This window comes from Sycon ciliatum, chromosome 11 (assembly GCF_964019385.1).
Source record: "Sycon ciliatum chromosome 11, ocSycCili1.1, whole genome shotgun sequence".
Classification (NCBI taxonomy): domain Eukaryota; kingdom Metazoa; phylum Porifera; class Calcarea; order Leucosolenida; family Sycettidae; genus Sycon; species Sycon ciliatum.
The window spans coordinates 20,411,560-20,424,234 of NC_088653.1; the positions used below are offsets into that span (position 1 = coordinate 20,411,560).

The 12,675-nt window shown below is 47.5% G+C and overlaps 1 protein-coding gene across 2 annotated transcripts in view; it reads left to right on the top strand.

Annotated features, from left to right (window-relative positions):
* The window catches only part of LOC135827757 (mucin-5AC-like), a 42,881-nt gene that overhangs the window by 27,212 nt on the left and 2,994 nt on the right, over nt 1–12,675 (top strand). Inside the window, exons 14-18 of one of the 2 annotated variants that reach the window (XM_065340207.1) lie at nt 854–972; nt 2,627–2,723; nt 4,998–5,402; nt 5,436–5,530; nt 6,648–6,819. In XM_065340207.1, coding sequence (XP_065196279.1) covers nt 854–972; nt 2,627–2,723; nt 4,998–5,402; nt 5,436–5,530; nt 6,648–6,819 — 888 coding nt within the window. Of the gene's footprint in view, nt 1–853; nt 973–2,626; nt 2,724–4,997; nt 5,531–6,647; nt 6,820–12,675 lie in introns of both variants that reach the window. The other variant, XM_065340206.1, reaches the window with a different exon arrangement.

The window sequence follows — 12,675 nt, forward strand, 5'->3', positions numbered from 1 at the left end:
GTGCGACTTTAGTATTGAGAATTTTGAGACTTTTCGTCACGCTGGTTTACTCGAATTTGCACGGGTTTCACTGTTGATATTGTCAAGAGTACACAGCGAAAAAATTGGAACTCCACGATCGAGTAAAATGAAATATCTGGAGCGGGACGCAATTGGACGCATTTGGGGCATTTTTCGTACTGTCGCTGCGTTCTAGCGCTGGATAGATGGTGTGCTGGCTATCATGATCGACCTCATTCTCTTCCTCTCGCGGAGACCTTTCCAGGAAGTCTTGGATTGGGAGGGTTGAGTGAGTAGAACTGAAGCTATGATCCAAGGAGCACGAAAAAATGCAGAATTTTGAAATTTTCCTGTGGCTCTTAAAGGGTTAAAACAACTTAAACAGTGAGCCTTAACCAAAATATACGTAAAGTGACAGATGTTTGTACTTTGAAGTGTTGACAGTAAAAACCAGTACCTCTTATCCAACAGGCAGCTCGTTGGCTCGCTGGTTCCCATGGCACTGCTGTGTGGTTGTGTGATCACTATTGTCCTTGCAAAACATGGCACTGCTGTGACATTGGGAGTGGATCAGTATTGAAAACTGTCCCTCTTCATCCATGTTTGCGTCCAGTCCAGGCATACTCAGATATGGCAAATGGTGTTTCGGGCTACTGCACCTATGGCTATGAATCTTATCCTGTCCTCTGTATTGTGTGTCTGTATGTACCGGAGTGTGTGTCGGGGGGGGGGGGGGGTCTGTCTGTTTATTTGTCTGTCTTTCTGTCTTTCTGTTTGTCTATTGATGTGCGCATCTGTATGTATGTGTGTGCGTGTGTGTGCATGTTTGTGTCTGTTGTCTGTGCATATGCAGGGGTACGCAACTCCCTTTTAGCCGGTGAATATGCTGATGAAGTGGAACATGAAATTGAGGGTACTGGTGAGAAGCGTTACTTCGCCCCACGCAAAGGTCGTCTCAATGCCTTGAATCAGGTACAGTCAAGAGTTTTCTTATGATCTACACTGGTGTGCTTTATGGGTGCAAGTTGTGTAATTTTTGGGAAGTGTCACTGAATTGGTCAGGTTATCGGAAAGACAGAGATGAAATGTGAAACCGTTTCTTGGTGAAGATCTTTTTTAAGAGGTCCTCTCTAGTTTTCTTGCTCTCAGTTTTAGGGATAAGATGAAGGAGAACATGTTACAAGTTATGACTAATCCTCCACCAATGTACAGTACACCCTGTCAAGGCGACCACTCAGATCAAGCGACCACCTGTCCCAGGGGACCACTACAAACCAGGACCAAGGGTTGCCAATTTCAGTCAAATGACAACCTGTACATAGCGACCACATTTTGAAGGTCCCTTGAGCGATCGCCCTACACAGGTTTCACTGTAGCCAGATCGTATACAGTAAGAGAGTGTGACAGCAAAGCACGAAACTGGCAGAGAGTACCGAGACATTCAACGACCTGCGTCTAAAGGACTAAAGAGTTATTTTCACTTTTGGACGAAATTTGAGGAGGTTTTATGAATGGTCCGTGCTAACAAGAGTACAAACAGTGGGTGCGTTCGATTACTGCCATAAATCGATTCATGAATGGAATCTCGTCGTTCGATTTTCGTGTCATGAACCTTGGAATCAGTTCGTAATCGATTCACCCCATTCACATCGGGTGATGAGAATATTCAGGGCGATTCATGACTGGATTCAACATTGATTCTCGGGAAAAATCTAAAGCACTCACTGGGGTGATGATCTTCGGGAGAGTAATTCCATGGCGAGGTTTTTTGTTCAGGTCGTAGTGACGACTCACCTTTGCTGCATCTCTTATCAGTTCACATGGCCATTTCTCCTTTTCACTGACTGTAAGTCGAGACATTTTCGGCCTCCCAGGGCTAAATCACTTTTCGGCTGCAACAATTTTTTGGCCTGTATTGCTGCTGCCTGTATACACTGTCACCCTGAACTTTGCAAAACAAAATTTCGGCTGCAACAAATTTTCCCTCGGCCAAATATGATGAGGCCGAAAATAGCCGAAAATAAATATGCGCCGAATATTTGTTGACTTTATTACAGTAGGTAATTTCAGGTGCCACGCATTGTTGCTTGTTGTACAAAGTGCAGGGGCGAATATCCCATTATTGTTGATACGAATACACCTTGAGAAGTTGAGATACATATCGGACAGTGCTGTTAACCCGATCATGCCCAAAGGGTAGGAAATACAACGATGTGGCACTTGCACCCTTTCTAATCAGTTGAATGCATTTAGCACAAGTCGTTTGGTCCTTTCATAGCACCTGATTGTGGCTGACTGGGAAAATACAGTCGTTTCTGTGGAAATACGGATGTTGGGCAATTTACAGTGAAGTGTGCTAGCAGTGTGTTTCTGGTTCGCAGTAGAATGATGTGTTCTCTTCTTTGAGCGTCGTTTGCTAGTTCTGTTCCTCCTTTGTATGCATGATTGTTGGCTAATCCTGCTGCTGCTGCTGCTGTGTGTGTGTATGTGTGTGTATGTGTGTGTGTGTGTGTGCATGTGTGTGTGTGTGTGTGTGTGTGTGTGTGTGTGTGTGTGTGTGTGTGTGTGCATGTGTGTGCACGTGTGTGCATGTGTGCATGCCCATGCTTACGTTATGGATTTACAGCTTCCTGGATTATTCGACGGCTGTTCCTTCTACCTGTATGGTGACTTTTGTAGCGTTGCTCGTGATGACCTCTCGGACTTGATCCTGACTGGCAAAGGTAAATCATAGGTTTAAATCGGCAGCTATGGGGGAGGGGGGCAGAAATGGAAATAATCCTGGGATTATAATCCGAATCTCCATGGTAACTTGGTGCCACACTGCCCACAGTGGCAACATCAAGGTTTGACGCCTCTGCGGAAAAGCAAGATGTCACTCTTCCGTTCCAAACAGGAGCTGGATCCTGGTACACCATGGTCACTGATACTCACTGATTTTTCATTTCGGTATTGAAGTGCTGAGCGGCCACGGTCAACAAAGAAACTCAAAAGAACGATTGCCAGAATTGCACTGAAGGCATAGGGGATGCCGAGGTGAAGGAATTCCAAGGAATCTATGGTTGAGTGTCACATGACGCTGGCATTGAATATTGAGTTTTCATTCTCCCCATTTGTGGGATCGGGATTTATTGATTTTCTTTTTCGTTGGGCACAGGAAATTTGCCGCAATCTGACCAGGTCCTAACCATGATGCTGTGTTTGCTGCTGCTGCTGCTGCTGCTGCTGCTGCTGCTGCTGCTCTTCACTGCATTGGCTTGGAATGATGTTAACTGTCTCATGCCAGCCATGATGGTGTGATGTTCTGGCTAGATAGAGCTGTTTTGCTCTATGAGGTACCGGTATGATGCTCTTGCATTTATGACAAGTCAAAAATGCATTGTTCCGTGTCTACCCTCCCAAGGCCTTGGTCACACTATGTTCGAAATTTCGCGTCAGCATCTGAATAATAAGTTTTTAATGGCGACGGACGAAGACTCGGGAAAATTGGCTGCGTTGCCGCTGCTAGCACTTGCCTGAAAACAGTGTCTTTGCACGTAGCGTTCCGTACCATAGTGATTAATTTTATGTCTCCACTGAATGGTTTTATGAAGTGTGTCTGGCCGCGGCAGTCATGAGCAGCAAGCAAACACAAATACAGTGTGACCGACGTCAATGGCAAGTGCTCAGTTTTGACACTGCGTCCAGCATCAAACTTGAGGCCGTGTGACTGAGACCTACGCATCATGCCGTACATATGCACTCTGACCGAGACCTGCTTTTCATGCAGTACATGTATGCACTCTGTTTGTATTCATAGTACAGTGCTGCTCTAATCCGATCGCGTGAGTCAAGTTTGCGTCCTCACCAGTGTTCACGTGTCTGGGAAGGGGGGGGGGGGCTGCACAGCGCCCGTGTTCACGTGTCTGGGGCTGCACAGCGCCCGTGTTCACGTGTCTGGGAAGGGGGGGGGGGGGGGCTGCACAGCGCCCGTGTTCACGTGTCTGGGGCTGCACAGCGCCCGTGTTCACGTGTCTGGGAAGGGGGGGGGGGGGGGGCTGCACAGCGCCCGTGTTCACGTGTCTGGGGCTGCACAGCGCCCGTGTTCACGTGTCTGGGGCTGCACAGCGCCCGTGTTCACGTGTCTGGGGCTGCACAGCGCCCGTGTTCACGTGTCTGGGGCTGCACAGCGCCCGTGTTCACGTGTCTGGGGCTGCACAGCGCCCGTGTTCACGTGTCTGGGGCTGCACAGCGCCCGTGTTCACGTGTCTGGGGCTGCACAGCGCCCGTGTTCACGTGTCTGGGGCTGCACAGCGCCCGTGTTCACGTGTCTGGGGCTGCACAGCGCCCGTGTTCACGTGTCTGGGGCTGCACAGCGCCCGTGTTCACGTGTCTGGGGCTGCACAGCGCCCGTGTTCACGTGTCTGGGGCTGCACAGCGCCCGTGTTCACGTGTCTGGGGCTGCACAGCGCCCGTGTTCACGTGTCTGGGGCTGCACAGCGCCCGTGTTCACGTGTCTGGGGCTGCACAGCGCCCGTGTTCACGTGTCTGGGGCTGCACAGCGCCCGTGTTCACGTGTCTGGGGCTGCACAGCGCCCGTGCTCACGTGTCTGGGGCTGCACAGCGCCCGTGTTCACGTGTCTGGGGCTGTACAACGCCCGTGTTCACGTGTCTGGGGCTGCACAGCGCCCGTGTTCACGTGTCTGGGGCTGCACAGCGCCCGTGCTCACGTGTCTGGGGCTGCACAGCGCCCGTGTTCACGTGTCTGGGGCTGTACAACGCCCGTGTTCACGTGTCTGGGGCTGCACAGTGCCCGTGTTCACGTGTCTGGGGCTGCACAGCGGCCGGCATGACACGCATTGACTCGCATGATGGGATTTCTTTGAGCAGCACTGTATTTGCATCACAAAGCGAAATTGCCTGTGGCTATATTTGCATCATTGTAGATTGTTCAATTTCACACGTGCAGCCTGCATAATTATGTTGTATGTATGCCTTTCATGGTTTTAATGCTGCAGGAAAGTTATTGTCACGTGAGCCACGTGTGGACTGGCGTTTTCTGACCGATGTTGACCACCAGCAGCAGCAGCAGCAGCGGCAGAGTGCTTCCTCGACTACACCTCCTGCTAGCAAGCGTGTCAAACAACAACGCAACAAATCTGACTCTTCACCGGCCATCTCTTCTATTCCCACCGCCGCCGCTGCCACTACTGCCAGCTCCGCCACCGCTGCCACTGCATCATCGAGTACCAGTGCAACTGCTGCAGATGTGGAGAGCGATAGCAGCAGCAGCAGGTATGTTACTGCAAAGGATACTGGCAGCACAGGTCATGTTGCTGATCCAGAAACCCCGTTGGGAACGATAACCACAGCCACAGCCACACTAACATCACCAGTCACATCTCCAGCAGCAGCAGCAGCAACGGCAATGGCGGCAGAAGAAGTTCCAGCAGCAGCCGCGGCGGCGTCACTGGTGTCAGCACCTGCACCAATGCCTAGGACATTCCGCTTGACAGCAGCCCGGGCCATCACTGTACCGTTTCATGCCAGGGTAAGTGATTGTCCTCTGCTCACCGGGTGTCTGTCTCTCCATCTGCCTGTCTGTCTGTCTGTATGTATGTATGTATGTGCAGGTGTGTGAATGCCTGTGCGTGTAGGGATTCAGGTGTGTGAATGCCTGTGCGTGTAGGGATTCACGGACCTGAAACCGCTTTCAACGCTGTCTGGTGTAGACTAGGCTTATCGTGGTGGTCAGTTTTTCAGCCTTGCGAGTTGAATGATGCTATCATAGCACACGTTGGCGTGGCTTTCCCATTGTATCGCTATAATTGCGTTTGGCAATATGCATCTAGTGCCTGCAGCAGAACTGTGTTAGTGTTTGTGCATGTCGCAATGAGTGACTGTTTGCATGGATAGGGTCTTTTAAAATTGGTTGCTGCTGTTGTTGCTGCTGTTGATGGTGCCGTGGTGGTGGTGCTGTTGGTGCTTGTGCTGTTGGTGCTGCTGCTGCTGCTGCTGGTGCTGCTGCTGCTGCTGGTGCTGTTGCTGTTGCTGCTGTTATTGCTGCGGCGGTGGTGTTGGCGGTGGTGGTGGTGGTGGCGGCGGTGATGTTGTATACTTTATTTCAGGGCTGAAACGATCGTGGATTTTCACCTATCGATTACTCTTTAGCTTAACGATCGATTAATCAATTATAATCATTAGCAAACAGTGTCAGATTTTGTGCAAAATGACTCCGTTTCCCCAAGCTATGTCTTCGTATTACCAAACGGTCTGTATTAGTGAAAGGGTAGATACAAAACACGGCAGTTTTGAATTCAGTTGAACCTCAGAACACGAACCATACTCCTGGCAACTGCATACTCACAACGGAAATTGATTGAAACTTCACAAAAACATGGTTTTTCGGTATTTTTTTACTCAAATTTCCTAAAGAGTGATCTATAACGTAACGATTGGTTGATAGGCAGGAGTTATCGATTGATTACCGAGTATGGACTCGGATGGAGAGCCAAGGATAAATTTATAGTACCGAGTAAATCGGTATAAGCGTTTCAGCCTTACAGTTCATTTAAAAGTGTATTCATAGTGTTAATCGAGACGGACATGGGCCTAATAACAATGGACCCGACTCACTGGTGGTGTTCTTCTTGTCCCTGTTGCTACAGGTCGGTAGTCCACTGGCGTACTGCAGTCAGTTCATCCTGTATGACCATGCTGCTGAACGGCACCCGGCCAAACTCGTCACACCTCATCTCTGCACTGTTAGCCTAGCGTGGCTGCTCGACTCCATCTCTCACTTTGACCTTCGCGACATTGAAGATGAGCAGACTATCCAAGGTACTACTATGCTGTTGCTCGTGTTTGTTTTTGTCAATAACTAGCCAATAGTGAGTAGGATTTTTCGATCTCTGACCACTTTGCAGGTGGGTCTGATCTACTCGCCTCCCACCGCTTTAGAAACTGCACCTGCGCCTTGATCCTTGAAGGGTGGTGGCGTTCCTACGGATGCGGAAAACTCGACCTCCAACCTAATCTCTCCCAACCGTGATTTTTTAGACAACAATGAACAATGAACCCTGATTTATAGACTGCATTGTGTCAAGCACCACACAGTATGGGAAACCTCACAAGTTCCCAACTTGGTCATAACTCGTAACTCACCCAAATTCAACGATCCGCTCGTGTGAGTGAGATTCGCTGTAGACTTTGTGTCATGCCGGGGTACTCAATTTTGCATGTACCGTAAAGTCGTGTATAAAAGCAGCGGCTTATACGACTTTTGGGCGGAAATTTTGCAGGCTTCTACATGAGACAGGCTTCTATACAAGACAGGTATTTCTATGTATGTCAACACTAAAACCAGGCTTATGTGCCGACAGTGTATCTTGAAAATCAGGCTTCTGTTCGAAACAGGCTTCTATATATGAGACAGGCTTTATTACAAGACGCTGCGGTATTTCGTTACTGGAAATTTCAGTGTAAAGTGCACGTATCTGTGCATCAGCTGGGAGCACTCATGAATGGGACTGACAGGAGAATTGAGAAGAACAAGACGATTGCAGTGTGAACTCAGTACATCTACATGTACATTTTATTGCATTCCCAACTCGTCACAACCGCGCGCTCTCAGCCGAACCATACAGACACCAGCAAGGACACTTCCGTTGAGAGATAATATTTTTGGAAATATAGCCGAAAGCTCTGTCGCAATATTTAGTTTACCTACATGTACATTTATATATTATTAAATCATGCTTTTTAAAAACCTTCATTGTTCGTTGTGTTTGAGAAAGTAGTTTTTATTTCCCGTAAATACCAGCAATAAATACCTGTAGTGTAATAAATACTTCCTCCGGAAACGAAAACTTCGTGACTTTTTTCACTACTTTTCGCTGCCGTTATTTCACTCTTTCTCCCTGGTTCTGTCAGCCTGAAACACTGACATGACATTTCGGAATCGTGGAAGCATGATTCATATTCTGGAGAGCCGACAGTAGTCGCAGAGCAAGGGTATCGACGCTGCAAACAAAGCAAAGCGAACATGTTTTTCATTTTCGTCCACCAGGCGCAATGGGAAGAAAAGCACTGCGCTCACTGCTCGTCGTTGCTATTTTTTAGTTCAGCACTTGACAGAGCAGGACAATGGCACCCAGGAGCAAGAAGAGTGGAAAATGAATAGCAATCGCAGCTAGCGTTTTGAAATCTTCGCCATCCCCGAAACCCCTGTCGCATGCGAACAGGTCGGCAAGTTGTCAAAACTCCGAAACGCAGAGATGTGACAATCGTCACTTCGCGCAGCAGAGCAAGATGAACAAGTTCAAAATAGAAGTCGTTCAGCCACTGCAGAGCCCAGACCTCAAAGTAGATGATCTCGCCTTTTCCAGCATCCTCGACGTTGTGTCCTTGGTCGCAAAGGAGAACAGGCGAGATCTGATCGCGGCAGTCGGGAAGCGCTGGTACGACTATGATATCCCTCAGAGGAAATTTGAAATGTTTGGCTTTGCCTGTGTTTGTTGTTCCGAGGTATCCTCGAGCGAGAGCGGAGGCGGTAACGAGTACCAGCGCTGCAGCGCTACCGTGGTCTCCGCCGAGATGTTGCAGCAGGCGTTCAGGTAACAGCGAAGACGATCAGGGACGCGGAGAAGCTTCTCCGCGACATATGACATCGCGTCGATCGACCTGCCACTTGGAACGGTTTCAGCGGTGATGTGAGCGATGGCGACCCAGACTGAGACTCTACTCCCACTAATCGATCCTGTACAGGGCATAGATTTCATTTAGCTCGGACAAATGTCCTTCCGTTTTGAAATCTGTCCGGACATGCCCGGACATTTTCCACAACACATTTTCAGTGTGTTTCTTCTCTTTTTTTTTAGTAGTACAGTGAAAGAGTGAAAAATAAAAGATGACATCTTCCTTTCAAGAGCGAACAACTGCACTAGCAGTCCAACCCATCGATTCAAGTGCGAAGTCGACACCAACGGTCGAAAGTGTGAATTGACTGTAGCAACAACGCGTTGCTACAGGCGGATCAAGTATTATAGCGAAGTCTACGCCTGAGACTACGGTGTACGTGTTAGTTGTACGATATGCAAGTCGCATTTGGCACGAAGCTCCGAAGAAAGCCCTACTCTGCATAAAAAGGCCGAAAGATCGCTGCTCTTTTTTTACTTTTGACCAGACACTATGTCCGGTGAAATTGAAAACGTCCAGTCAGTGGCCGAAAATGTCCGATGTCCGGCCGTTAATCTATGCCCTGCTGTAGATATTGTGGATATGTCGATTGAATGTGTTGAAGTGTTTCTCTTCCAAAAAGAACACTTCTGTCGAGCACAGTAACTCCTTTGAAAAGTCATGTAAAAAGTCACGAAGTTTTTGTTTCCGGAGGAAGTACCAGCAATAAAGACCCCTTTTTTTTAGCAGAGCCTACAAATCAGCAGAACTAAATCCAACAGAAACAAACAAAATGTGAGAAGATATCATCAAACACACACGAAGCAAGAAAACAACCAATTATCAGGAGAAAATACAAGTTATTTCTCACTCCCTTCCTCCTTCTTTGCCTTCTTCTTGAGCTTCAGACTCAAACGGTTTTTGCGCTTGGCTGGCTGCTGCACTATGTTCCCAGTGACGTTGTTCCAGCTTGAACCTGCAGCACTGACCAGTGTGGATACGTCAGACTCAGTTGATGCTGGGCTGGGACTTGCAGACGCGGCAGGTCTCTCAGCACACTGTTTCATCTTCTCCTTCACGTTCTCTTTGTCCACTGCTTTGGCCAAAGCCTTCATGTCGTCATGAGTCGGACGGTCGTAAGCGTTCAGTGATTGGAAATTTCTATGCCCACTCACTGCGCAGATCTTCCGGTCCTCCACACCAGCGGCTTTCAGGTTGACGATGCTCGTTACCCGAACATAATGATTCGTGTACTGGTTGGACAATCCAGCAGCAGTTGGCAACTCACGCATGAACTTGCTCAGTTTGTTGTGGCCAAGGGCAGCATTCATAAACCAGATATCCTGGTCCTTCTCCAGGATCGGATTGCCATAGCATGCTCGTTGAAATAGTCTGACACAGATAGGAGTTCAGTGTGCGCTTGGAGCATGACCTCCAAACTTGACAGCCTCAGTTCACCATAGAAGGTTATGACGTTCATTAATAATGCTGAAGATGCGACCTGGTCGCTACGTGCTCCTTCATCGAGTTGATTGACATAATCTGATCATCACTGCATGGGGCTGGGGACAGATAAAACAAGATGCGAATTAGAAGATCTCCTTCTGTCCTGCCGGGGATTCCGCTTGCTAATATGCCTCCGGATGACAGCAATTTGCTCGGGGTTCGTAATGGCACCGGAGGTTTCGGACCCAGACACGCCACCACTGTGATTCTTTGACATGAAATCACGGCTGAGAACTATCGCTTCCTTGCCATGCGCCAGCAATCGTTGTGAGCTCCAAGCCAGATGGCCGTAACTTGCTCTGAAGCTCCCCACCACGCAGACAGAAATGCAGGCTGACATGGAACCAGACGTAAAAACTCACTTTTCGTACATCCACTGAAGTGAGGGCGTCAGAAAAGTACAGCTTCAACTTCGACCAGTCCTCGTCACTGATACTGGGTTTGTGTTGCACTGTCTCCTCGCGACCATCTTTTTTTTCTCTCCTTCAAATATGCATCCAGGACTTTGTTGCAACGCACAAACTTCTCTCCGCGAACGTTGATTTTTCTCTCGAGACTGTTGAGATGGCGTTGCATGGCACTCCTCCACACAATGTAGGCTGATCGTTTGTACTCGCCACCGTCTTTCTTCCAGATCGAGCAATAAAATCGCTCCGAAATGTCAGGCAACTCACCTTCACTGACGGTCTCCAAATTACAGGAGTTGTCAACAGGTTCTTTCGAAGAACTACAAAACAACTTGAAATTATTCAGCCAAAAGTTTGTGGCGTTCCGCGTGGCTGCAGGTAAAGCATCTTGCAAAAGCTTATCTCGCTGCTCCTGCGAAACGTCAACAAAACGGGAAGGAGAAGACGACATGACTACAACACTAACTAGCCACGAGGAAAAGATGGAGTCACACTGCTGCACATGCTCCAGGGATGAATTTATCCTGTATCGCATCGCAGTTTGCGATGCAAAATCGATCTACTGCTACTCGAAAGTCACCGTGACTCGCAGAAAATTGCGATACGTACAGGCTAACCATGGATAGCTTGCGCTATCAAGTAACATGCACACAGTGCAGTGTATGTGATGCAGGTACTCTCAATCTGTGTACACATGTATGCTTCAGTCACTTTCTGCAAATGGGCTTTCTGGCATCACTCTCAAGAATGATAATGTGCCAAACACCGAACCTTCAAAGAAAAATGCTAATCAAAATCAAAGACTGCTACACAATTGTGATTTCGTATAGCAGAAACTGCTATGCAAAATATGACAGTAAATTCATCCCTGTGCTCCCTTTCCGAAGGAATGACTAAGGTTTAGCTTGGTTTTTAAAACGCAAAGATTTAAATTACCCTATTATCTCTAATATAAGCACGGTCCTTTATTTTTCAATGTACCTCCGCCCCGTGCTATTAATGGAGACGTTCCTTTATTGGAGACTGTTCCATTATTACTTCAACCTCATTTCAGAGGCATGTTGCCATGCCAAATTCATGTCAGACACCACACATTTCAGGGTTTTTCCGCCGGTACTTTATTTTAGAGATAATACGGTACATGCATTTTACCAGGTACCGATAGACAGTGTGCTTATAATGGAGACTGAGCACTTTATTTTTTGAATGCCGCCCCAAGGTGTTCTATTATTGGAGACTGTGCTTATATTATGGGCCATTCACACAACGCCCAAAACGTGGCGTACGTGACGTTTTCGTCCGGATAGCCATGACAACATGGAACGTGGCGGGAAAATCGTACCCCTGATACGAAAACGTAGACGATGTATCCAGACCCCTGTACCGAGTTTCGTTCTGTCGTTCCCAGCGGTTTGTGTCCAAAAGAAGCTGTACACACAGCTGTACGAGTAGCGTGTGCGTGCCTGTGTGAATGCACCTGCATGAAAACGACGTCTGCCAGTACGTCGTATTCCTAAACGTGACGCACATTGTAACGTAGTATGAATAACCTATTAGAGATAATACGGTATAATATATTGACCTTTGATAAATACCCACACTCATTAATGACCACACCATCAACATTATCAAATTCAAATAAATTTGCTTTGACTCAATAAATGCCACTTCACTTTTCCATGCAGCACTGCACTTTTCCCTAAAAAGGAGTATTTTATAAACAGTATGTATTGGCCTTAGTCGTATTTTATAAACAATATTTATATAAACCTCGCCCTCGTGTTTACGCGATTTATAAAATTCCTCGATAAAAACCGAGGCGAAGCCGAGGATTTTTATCTCGGTTTTTATTTCGCATAAACACTCGGGATTCAGTATATGATTATACATGAAATTAATTTGAATCACAGTAAAGAGACTGTTTTGGCGTTGAAGAGTGAAGTTACATACTTGTGTGTATGTGGCTGCTTTGGAGTTCGTGGACAATAAGAAAAGTGTAAACACAGTACTAAACACAGTACTAAACACAGTACTAAACACAGTACTAAACACAGTACTAAACACAGTACTAAACACAGTGCTAAACACAGTACTAAACACAGTACTA